The 11,520-nt window shown below is 38.9% G+C and overlaps 1 protein-coding gene across 1 annotated transcript; it reads left to right on the top strand.

Moving 5' to 3' along the window:
* The first annotated feature begins 4,616 nt into the window (after window positions 1–4,616).
* ptcd2 (pentatricopeptide repeat domain 2) lies at window positions 4,617–10,871 on the top strand. Its single transcript, XM_034095975.1, has 10 exons — window positions 4,617–4,782; window positions 5,558–5,650; window positions 5,747–5,876; window positions 8,967–9,084; window positions 9,210–9,288; window positions 9,372–9,463; window positions 9,595–9,708; window positions 9,794–9,868; window positions 9,957–10,070; window positions 10,290–10,871. The coding sequence occupies exons 1-10, from the start codon at window positions 4,671–4,673 to the stop codon at window positions 10,509–10,511; spliced, it is 1,149 nt and encodes a 382-aa protein (XP_033951866.1). The 5' UTR covers window positions 4,617–4,670; the 3' UTR covers window positions 10,512–10,871.
* Window positions 10,872–11,520: the final 649 nt, after the last annotated feature.

The following is an 11,520-nucleotide window of genomic DNA, read 5'->3' as shown; positions in this document are numbered from 1 at the left end:
GCGAATATTTGTAATGTTCAGAGGTTGTTGTGTTTAATATTCATGAGAATATTTGTCATTGTTCAAATGATAATAAACATTAGCATAAAGCATATTTTTCCACTCATATGTTGATAAGAGAATTAAAAACATGAAAAATATTCCTCTAAGGTACATTTAGAACAGATAACAAATGTGCGATTAATTTGCGATTAATCGCGATTAACTATGGACAATCGTGCGATTAATTGCGATTAAATATTTTAATCGACTGACAGCCCTATTTATAATTATAGTTCATTAACATTTGCGAGCATTTGTTGTTAGGTGGCTGTTAGGTTAATACTAGCTAAGACAATTCCTAATACATAGTTTATTTACATTTACAGAATAATTACGTGGAGTCAACTGTCATTCCTGGAAGGAGAGCAGAGCAGTAAGGTAGATTTAAAAAGCTGAAGGATAGTCATTGAAGAGTTGTTCTTTTGCTGCCATGGCCCAAACTAAGTGACTCAAAGAGAAAAGACAGCAGGACTGATTTGACCTATCCATCCCCTGTATGTTTTTATTGAACACAATGCTACCTGACATGTTGACCAAGGCGGCACAGTATGTGCTATACTATAGGTGGCTACATCCCTGTTCTCCATCTTGTCCCGCAGGGTCTTTACGAAGCAAACACGGAGCGGCCCATCCAGGATGTGGAATATTCGCTTCAGCACACCGATCACCCGTTCTGTTCACCCATCAGTTGTTTTAAAATATTTTCAAGTATAAAACTTCACATTTTAACTCAGTAATTGTTTGTTAAGTACTTTGTTTGCACTGTTATACAATTTGCTACAGTCCGTTAGTGCTGTTTTTTATATAACTTAATTTAGTAAAAGAGTTCATTTATTTTCCATCATATTGATATGTGCAATAGTTTACCAGTCTGTGGATAATGAATGTATACTTACCAATATGAATCCGAAACTTTGATTTCATTCTTGACTCTTCAACGTCTTTGCCTGGGAGTTGTTTTCTGCCGAGAGTGAAGGCTGGGGTTTCGAGACTGGCACCAAGTAAGGCAAACTCATCTTTCAGAGTAAAACCCCGATCAGCCAAGATCTAAAACAATTAATGCATAAGATGTAGGCCTTTTGCTTTTAATGTTTGTAGTCAAATAGTAAATAACGACACTTGTCCATAATTATTACCAAAAAAATGCATGTGATGAACTGTTAGTGTAGAATATGTGCACTTTATGTAAGATGAAACTTTACCTGGTCCCCAGGATGTGGTAGAGGGGTGAAATAAAGCCAGATTCCCTAACTATCTTGACATCTGATGCTCTTCCTCCCCAACCTTTGGACAAGAAGGTGATGTTTCCTGCAGGACTAGACACTATGAAATATTTTACTGTAGTCCACTTCTTATAATTAGAGTATGATTTTTCCCTGTTGAAAAGAAGAAACAAAAACACGGTTAGATGAACAGGACTCATTTTCAAGTTTAAGATGTCAAACCTTTAATGGACCTTTATTTGTTTTCAATAATACATTTAATATTTGATATGATGCATGCAGCGGCTGGGTACAATGAGCATCCCTCTATCTGAGCATACATTTAAAAAACAAGACCTGTAAATTATCAAACTCATTCGTATTACTTATTCAGACCTGTGTACGAACACTGTCAAAGCTACCTGACTAAACCATAAATATTGGCACCTTTACCTGGCTTTAAGGGCTTTTGGATGTTCAATTCTGATCTCGAAGCAATCTCTAATTGATGTGAGGCGCGGAAAGTTGGCCTTCATCACTGGTGGTATGGTTTGGGTGATGCACTCCCTGTCAGGCCAGTGAATGAGGAAAGTGATTTTCGCATACAAAAGATTCAGCCAACTTTGGAATATGTGATGGACGGTGGGTTTTGGTTTGTGTAGTATTTGGCTCAGCAAAGCAATCGATGGATTTTGGCGTAGCTTGAGCAAGCAAAGGAAGAGCTGGTCCTGGTATAGACAATCTAAAACCTTTTGGTGATGATTTGATGAACTGAACTAAATATCGGTGAAGACAGTCAAAAACTGACCAGCTGAGCCCAGTCATGGCCCTGCATGCACTGTCGTTTCCTTTAATAGCATGAACAGACAAACGCTCCTTAGACCAGTTCTAGAGTTCTCTTCTTGCCTCATCTCTTTCTCTCCTGAGATTGGCAACCTCTATGGCAATGGAAACCTGCTGCCTATGTAATACTGGCGTGTCACTCAGTTCATAATCATCAGAGGGCTGAGGAAGTGAATCCTCAGTGAAAGGGGCTTCAGGATAAGCTGTATCAAAATCTTCAGGGGTTTCATTAGGAGAAGCCTCTGTAGGTGGCTTTATTCACTGCCTTTTTGCTGGCAGGACCTCATGCTGAGAAACAGCATCTCTCCTTTGGTATCGCTTTAGAGCCTTCTGACGATGGTCGTTGTGGGAATATGGATGGATCATAATCTGGATGCTCGCCGTCATTCACATGGTATCCTTAAACCATGAAGGTAGGTGTTAGCCAAATACAGAGACAAACTTGACAGTTTTTTGGTTACGTTCACTGCGCCTATACAATATGTAGATCATAAAATAATTACCATAATGACTGTTTTGATAATAACCCCCCCCCCCCCCCCCCCCCCCATTTCGCTCAATATTCACCTATTTTAACTTTTAAATGAATTAATAAGTTTGCTTCAGTCTGAGCCAAATGAGCTGTTCTCTAATGTCACCCTGTGTGTACATGCAGCAGGCTAGTTTCCTTGGTTTGTCCGTTTTTTATATTTCAATGCAACATCTACTTCCACTTCTTAAACTTTTAACATTACATCTATTTACTTCAACGATTGATATTAGCCTCGTTAGCATCATCATTTACCAATAGGGTGACCAGATGTCCCGCTTTGCGCGGGACTGCACAGCATTTTCACGACTTTTGGTGCGTCCCGCAAATTGAGACGATGTCCCGCATATTTCATTTTGATTGGCTAAAACGCTTTTCTTTAAAATCAGATTCATCCAATGGCTGTTGAGAAAGCAGGGAAGGCTATCATCAGGGGGCTGTGTTTGCTGTCAATCAAACTGTAACACACGGCGGGTGCTTGTCAAGTGTTAACCAATGAGAGTAACTCACTCACACACACACACACACCCCCCACCCCGCCAAACAACAACAACGAACGCAGGCGACGCAGCAGGTTATGGAAAATGGAGGAAACTGAAACTACAGCTAAGAAGAAAAGAAGATGCACATACAACAAAGACTGGGAAGACACTTACCCGTGGGTGAAGCCAGTGCAGGGCGACTCTCAGAGATTGTGTTGCAATCTTTGCAAGAGTAATTTTTAAATTTCACATGGCAGTGAATACGACGTCAAAAGACACAGAGAATGCGATTCTCACAAGAAACGTGTCGCTCAAAAAGAGACATCCCACTCTATGGAGACATTCCTACTCAAACCAAAAAATGATGGTCACTCAGACAAAGGTAACAGCAGCAGAAATAACCAGTGTTTACCATACAGTGCAACACTCCCATTCATACCGGTCAAATGACTGGTAACAAGCTAGCGCCGACCATTTTTCCAGACTCTGAGATAGTAAAGAAAATGTCATGTGGTCGTACAAAAGCAGCGTCCATAATAACAGATGTGCTGGTCCCTGCCTCTGTGGAGAGTTGTTTGACAGAGTCAAAGACACCAGTGGTTCTAGGTGACAAAATAGCCCACACACTGTGTGGGGGCCCATCTTCTGTTGGTGTGATGGACAAAACTGAAAGCTATTTTATTTTATGTATTATTATGTTTCTGTTCCCTCCTGGCCAGTGTTGGTTTTATTTTATCTATTAATTTATGTTGTGCCTACTTGTACAGGTAATACACTATTGAATTAAGAAGATGCATTTCTAAACACTTGAAGTGAATAATGCCTGCTGCCTTGGTTAGCCTTAGTTTACTTTTCTTTATTAAAAAACTGCATTTTGACTTCACTTTCTGCTCTGTTGTTATATATTTGTTGTTACGTTTTTTTTTTCCGGGGGTTGGGGGGTGCTGTTGAGAGGGTGTCCCACATTGTCCCACATTGTCCCACACAACCATACTCCTTGTCCCACATTTGGTTTGTTGGGATCTGGTCACCCTATTTACCAAGTGTTTACCACAGACGTACACGTATTGACTGGCCGGGTCCCATTGATTGTGATTTTACAGAAAAACGTAACTCCGGGTTTTTTTTTATGTTTGAGGTGCAATACACGACACAGCAGCTTTTTGGCATCATAAAACAATTATTTTCCGCCTCGCTCGTGAGAGTAACAGCTGGCGAAATGACAGCCCCGCCTGCTGCTTTTAATTTAACCAGCTTTTAATTTAACCAGCCCGATTGTCGTTTTCCAATGATTTAATGTAATAGTTTGCCTGTCTGGCCATTGTAATCGGGCTCTTTGAAGATCCAAAAATCTCCGGTTTTCTTACATTTCTGATCGGATTGGCAAAAACTTCAGAATTTGTATTGACAGCCGTTCAACTGAACTGACAGCGTTATTTTCCTCAAAAAGTGGGCGGAGCCGTTATTTTTGCCCGGAAGTGACGCATTTGTTACTCTCATCTATGGGTCGGAAGTAGATGGGCAGGACTTCGCCTCAAACGCTGTATCCACTCCAGTTCTTATTATATATCCATGATGGCGCTGGCCAGGATTGGTAAATTATGTCGGTCGTTAGTACACGAACCTTCGAAAGGACTGTTTGTTGGAGTTTTACAGCCAGGGTGGATTGAATGCTGCACAGGAGGTAAATTAAACACAACTTTTCAATATGTTTCTTGTCAGGTGACCTTCAAAGCTAGCTGGTTTAACAGACAGAGATGCTACACTGGCAGCATGTACATGTGTGTACAGCTGCCTGTAAATGTCTTTAATGCGTCATAAAAACTCACCAAAACACGGTGTACCTGTAGTTTTACATGCATTGTATAGCAGTTGTATGTCCGTCTCATTCATAAATGTGGACATTCGTAATACCCGTACAAGCTTACTCACGATTGGGTTCATTTTTTTTTAGTTATAGGCAATGATGGAAAGTACATTAACTTGTAGTGTACTTCAGTAGAAGAGTACTGGTAGGCAAAACGTTACTTCACTTGAGAATTTCCATTTAATGCAACACATTACTTCTACTCTACTATATTTGTAAGCAAATATTGTACTTTACATACAGATTATACAATAACAACAAAATTATACAATAAATACAACATATGAATAAACTAATACATAATTTATATTAAAACAGGTCAAGCTAACAACCTATTTATAAAATGTGTTTAAATGAGTTTCACATTTACTAGCAGCAATATCAAAATGATACGCACATTAATGCATCACTAATTATAATCCTATAGTATGATAAATATGTTAATGATATGGGAAATGTTTTGGTACTTTGAGTATTTTGGTGCTAATACTTGCTTTTGAATTTGAAATCTAGGGGTATTTCTAAACATTTGTTACTTTTATTAATTAAAATATCTGAATTCTTCTGTCAACACTGTATTTTTTCTTTGCAGCTAAGAGGCATCTGTTATCACAAGATGTTATCAAATTACAAGAATTCCAGAAAAATAAGCTGGCTGTGGCTCACCTTCTCACTGGAGCTAAAGGTGAACTATTTATTCTTAATGTTTCTAAAGCTGCAGTGTTATGTCCTGCATTATGATCCACAAAGTAAGAGCTTATATCTTTACTTTATTTTACAGGAAATTATATTGAGCTGTTTAGTCAGAAGCTACAGAGTAATGACCTGATTCTGAGAGATGAGCTGAAGCTTCTCCTTCACATGTGCCAATCCGCAGACGACATGGTGATCGCCAGAGATGCCATCTCTAGGTATGGTACATCCTGTATTGATAGTTATTTTAAGCATCCATTACAGCATCAAATAGTTGTCCTATCCTCTTTTTATTCTCCAAAATGCCGTAACCTATATTCAACTGAACAAAACCAGATGCTACCAACTTCACTTAAGATAACTAAAATATGTCTACAATGGCTTTGACTATCATCATCAATTTTATGTATATTGTATTATTACAACTCAACTTTTTACCACTGACTGGTAGGACATTAGTGCTAGGGCTGTGCGATTATGGCAAAAATCATAATCACGATTATTTGGGTCAATAATTGATATCATGATTATTTTGACGATTATTCATTGACCATTTATTGAACTTTAAAACAAATAATATTTTACCAATAAACAAGATCAACAAATATGTTGGAGCACACTTCCAAAACCATACTAAGCATATATTATTAATATGATAATTAAAAAGAAATTAGACCAAAATAAATTAAATCAAATATGTTGCAGTGCACTGTCACAACCTACTGAAAACTCCTTTAACATATAGCCAACATTTTGGTAAAACATATTCAACATATTCCACTCAGTTAAACGGTGAAGGCTGGCCAACCGTCATGGTCCAGAAGTAACAGGAAATAAATGTTGAACTACAATTTAAGACCAAATAAAAATGTTTAGGCCACCATGGCAAATGCTGGTAGGGCTGCTCATGTAATCTCTTAAAGATTTTTTGCAAGAAACACCAGCCTGTTTACATGGTCTGGTTTCAGAGATGAGCGCAGGCAGGTGACAGTAGGCTTGTTTGAGACAAGCAAGACCTGCGCAGTTGCGATCAACGTCTTGCTAGTGCGTTGCATGATGGTTAGTCATTTTGTCCGACTTGCTCTGGAGGCTCGCCCACATGAGACTTTGAAATCTCGCGGGACAAAGACGCCCGCAGCCTTGAGAGCGAGGCGAGTTGGCGCAGTTGCTCTCCACGAGCTGCGGAAGCGAAATGCTTGATGGGAAACGGCTCGCTGGTATCTCGAGCTGAGCGCTCATTGGTGGTTTTTACCACGTGCTGCTGATGAAACTCTCCAATTGGCTGGCAAAAGTGTGTTGTTGTTTTGTGTCAGTTTTACGTCGCCACATCCATTCCCATTTTTCATCATTGTTCCACAATGTTTATCATCATGAAATTCATATCTATATCTTTTATACTATACTGCTTACCGTTTTTATACTTTATATATTCATACACACTGTTCATACTGCTCACAGGCTGATATCTAGTGTATTAATACCCCACTGTTTATTCATCATTCAATTCATTCTATATGTTATTCTGTAGATTGTGTACATTACTTTCCACTTCACTGCTTGTTGCACCTGGTTAGAAGCTAAACTGCATTTCGTTGTCTCAGTACCTGTAATATGTGCAATAACAATAACGTTTCTCTTTAAGTTAAACCAAATCATTAAAATAAAATCTATTGTAATGATTTGGTTTAACCTTATTTATTGAATACATCATTTAAAATGGCAAGATTAAATCAAATTACATCCATGTTGTACACATCATAAAGCTTAACGTGGCAGCTAAAGAATTAACACAGCAGCAGGTCTGTTCAATTCATGCTCATGAAGCTTCATGTGTGCGGATCTGAAGGGACTGATCATTTGTAGCCTGTCCACCTATCAGTTTTGCAAACATTAAGAGGGAGGAGCATTTCTAATTATGGAACCCAGTCACTGGTGTGGTTCATCATCATGACTGAATTAACAAACCTATATAAAGCAATGGAGATCACCTTTTTCTACAGTGGGTAAAATGGAATTTCCGCCATTGCAAACCCAGCCAGTCAAGCCGACTCCGAGTCCGAGCTGTCCGACTTAAGACGAGCTTTTTGACACCTCCCCCGGCTGCGATCGGCTACTCTCGTCTACTTTCGAGGCGAGCCGCAATGTGTCTCAAACAAGCCTAATATTGCCACCTGTACTGAAGACCCTCAGCCACGCCCCGACACATGGGGTGACGCCGGCCAATCACAAAGCTTTGATGCGTTCAAGTGCATTATTCTGGCACAGGAAGATTATGTTACAGGACATTAACGATAAAACAGAATATTGTTGTTCTATTTTTAGACACATCTCGCAATCGACTGGTTGGGCACCCCTCGGCTAGACCATAGGTCTGTTGTGGTAGCAAAGTAGTCAGCTGAAGCCACATCTCTCTCAACTTCCCCACGGCATTTGTCATATAGTGCAGGCAGCGCATACCTGCTGAAATAATACCGAGACGGCATCGCGTAACGCTTGTCCAACATGTTGACAAGTTGCTTAAAGCCCTGATTGCTAACAGTGCTAACTGGGCCCATATCTTTAGCGATGTGAAATGTAATGGCACCTGCAATATCTCTGTGTCTCTGCGAGCTCGTCGCGTAGGCCGTTGCTCTGTACAATGCGTCCTGAATCGATGACTGTGATGATGTGGGGGATGAAGTCGAGCGGGCATCTGTTTTTGTTGTATTAATGCCCGGTCGTATTGCACTTTGTGGTTGTATTTCAGATGATTAAAGAGATTGGTTGTGTTAGCGTGTGGTGCCAACACAACCTGGTAACAAATCCTGCACTGTACTTTGTTTTGCTCCACGTCGGACTCCTGAAAGCCAAATTACTTCCAAATAGTGGAAATAGTTTTACCCTTCTTTTTAACGAGTTTCCGCTCTTGTTCTGACATCTTCGCTCGCGCTGAACACTCACACTCATCGTATTTTGTCAATTATGCTGTTTTCATAATCGTCGCAAGCCATAATCGTAATCGCGATTTAATTGCACAGCCCTAATTAGTGCAATGTCATTTATATAATTATTAATTCTTTAACTATGTCCTCCTACTATTACACTACTGAGACCTCCAATTCGATACTGTACAAGCATCTATTTGACCTTCATATGCTCTTACACTAATTTTAGAATTGTAGCTATTACATGTCCTTACTTTTGTCTTATATTTTCAATCTTTCCATTTTGTAATGCAAATGCTGCCCATTAATATCCGTATAAATAATAAATACCCTTTTTTATTATTTTATCTAATCTGTTATTATCCTTTAATTTGCAATCACTAGGTATCATGCAGAGAACCCGAAGTTAATGTTTGGAGACTTCAGGTTTGGTCCTCTCTTTGTGAGACTGTGCTATGAGCTGGGTATGGAGGACTTGGCTGCTGCTACAATTCTGGATAAGGTAAAAAAGAACATAAAAACGATATGCTGTCTAACTTGGATAGAAACATTTGTTATGGTACTCTTGACAAAGTTTAAACCAGACAGTGTTGGAATAATAACATTTCATTTGACTTTTCTGAACAGAGTATGAGTGGATTTTTCAGCGAAGCAACGTCTTTCAACATCACCTTAGACATGTTATTCACTAAAGGCTATTATGAAAGTAGGTGACAGATTAACCTTCAAGTGTTTATTTTTTATTTTTCACATAATCACATGTAATATATCAAACTTTGCCTTTTGCAGATTGCCTAGAGGTACTAACAACCATGAGGAAACAACCTGTACCATTCAACACAAACACATTGATGCTGGCATCTGCCACCTTCTATAAACTGGTAAAACAAACCAATCAACATGTACAGATAATTTCTTCAAAAAATGAACATTACAGTACAATATACATCAGTTATTGTTTTAAGATGTACAATCTCTTTGCCATTATTTAGTTGTGCGTTATGTTGTTCAGAACACGGAAGAGTCCTACAGGATGTGCACTGCTATGCTCGAGAACGGACTGACTGAAGGCATGATCATCCCCAGGCATGCTCTCTGCTTTGCTGTAGCGTTAGCACTTCGACAGGTTAGTAAGATCTTCTTCACATCTTTATTTCATGCACAGAGATGTCAAAATATAAAATTGTCATTAATAATTCTTTTTGTTCCAGAACGACATAGAAAAGGCACAGTCGTTGTTCTCACAAATAATGACTCCTGACAGCCTATTATGTCGAAATTTAAAGGCAAGTCTGCATCCTAACTATGGTGTACTTAACTACTTGTTGTTTATGTTGAGTTAATAATATATTCTTCTTTTAAATGATGATTTAGGTTATGATACTAGCAATGTCAGGAGAAGTGACAGACGTCATAGCCTTGCTGTCTGCAGCCTTGACGCCAAAAAGCTTTTCTTTTTTCAAGAAGCCTGCATTTTCGCAGGAGGTGGTAAGTTTGCTCCATATCAACTTTAAAAAATAAATCCAGATATCTATGGGTGCATTAATTAAATATTTTACACATTTCAATTAATATTAATGTCGATGCTTTTTTCTGTGGTTCAAAGAATTTTAACCCAAGATAAAAAATGAAAAAGCTACGGATATGAATATGTAAATCTCTGAAAAACCGCTAGTGAGCTCAGTGGCCTCCTATGGCCTGTTTCAGGTGGATTTGCTGCGCCTGCGGACTGAAGGCAGTACACACATGCTGAAGGTGGAGCAGATAGTGAAAGATCTGGAGCAGGCTGATCAGGTGACCCAGCAGACCGTCGATGGCATGCTCTGCCACACGCCAACAGGGAAGAGGAGGCCGTCGCTGCTGATGGAGGAGAGGAGGCACAGCCAAAGGACTCAGAGCCCACGAGTGGCCACTCTGCTGTCGGACTGAGAGAAGCCTGCTTTCACTAAAGGCTGAATGCAATCAGTCCAAAAACACTAACTCTGGCTAGAGCAGACTTTGTTGAAATAACTCCTAACACAGACAGTCATCTATCTGCAGAGCTGGATTTTGTCCCATTTTTTTGTCTATCCAATTTGAAGAAGTTAAGAAGTTCAGTTGAAAAACAGTTCATATTTGTGGAGCAGGCATTGAAATACAAAGCTGCTAAAAGACAATGTTGGATGCAAAATCTTCATGGTTATGAAGCATTTCCTTGAAAGGAAATGGATAATGAATGATTTGGGAAGAATGTGTTGTATATAAAAGTGTAAATGAGTGATTAAAGATACATTTAATAATGGAAAAAGATTCTTCCTCTTGCCTTGATTTGTAAAGAAGTTGGGGGAAATGGTTTTTAATAATCAAGAATTTTACCTCAGGAAATAAAGGAAAGAAACACTTTCCAGGGAAACATAAATAAGGGATTATTTACTATAAAAACTCTGAAGATAGCGACTTGAAAATCACACTGTTATTTACAGTATATTTGTTTTAGATTTTGAGAAAATACAGGGACTGGGGATTTTGTTCTCCAGCAAGTCCAATAAAAGTACATTATGAAGGGATTTATTAAAGGTTACTACAGAAGGAATTATGACAACAGGTATTGCATTGCATTTAGCTGACGCTTTTATCCAAAGCGACTTACAATAAGTGCATTCGACCATGCAATACAATCTGTTTCATTACATGGGAACTCAGTTTGGTTTCTATACACACTTCAAACATTTATTTTGCTGTTAAACATTTTGAATAATAGGACTTATACTTGTTACTTAGCATTCAGACATTATTGAATGGGTACTTTTACTCAAATGGAGGATCTGAATACTTTTTTTCACCATTGGGCGTATAGAATATTCATTGCAACTCGATTATTATATTCATTGCAACTCGATCTGGTGATAGAAACATGTAAACAAACCTTGACGTGCGTCAAATCGTCCCACAATGCACC

Source organism: Pseudochaenichthys georgianus, chromosome 12, assembly GCF_902827115.2.
Source record: "Pseudochaenichthys georgianus chromosome 12, fPseGeo1.2, whole genome shotgun sequence".
Classification (NCBI taxonomy): Eukaryota; Metazoa; Chordata; class Actinopteri; order Perciformes; family Channichthyidae; genus Pseudochaenichthys; species Pseudochaenichthys georgianus.
Note: the sequence above shows the minus strand (reverse complement) of the source record. Positions and strands in the feature narration are given on the sequence as shown.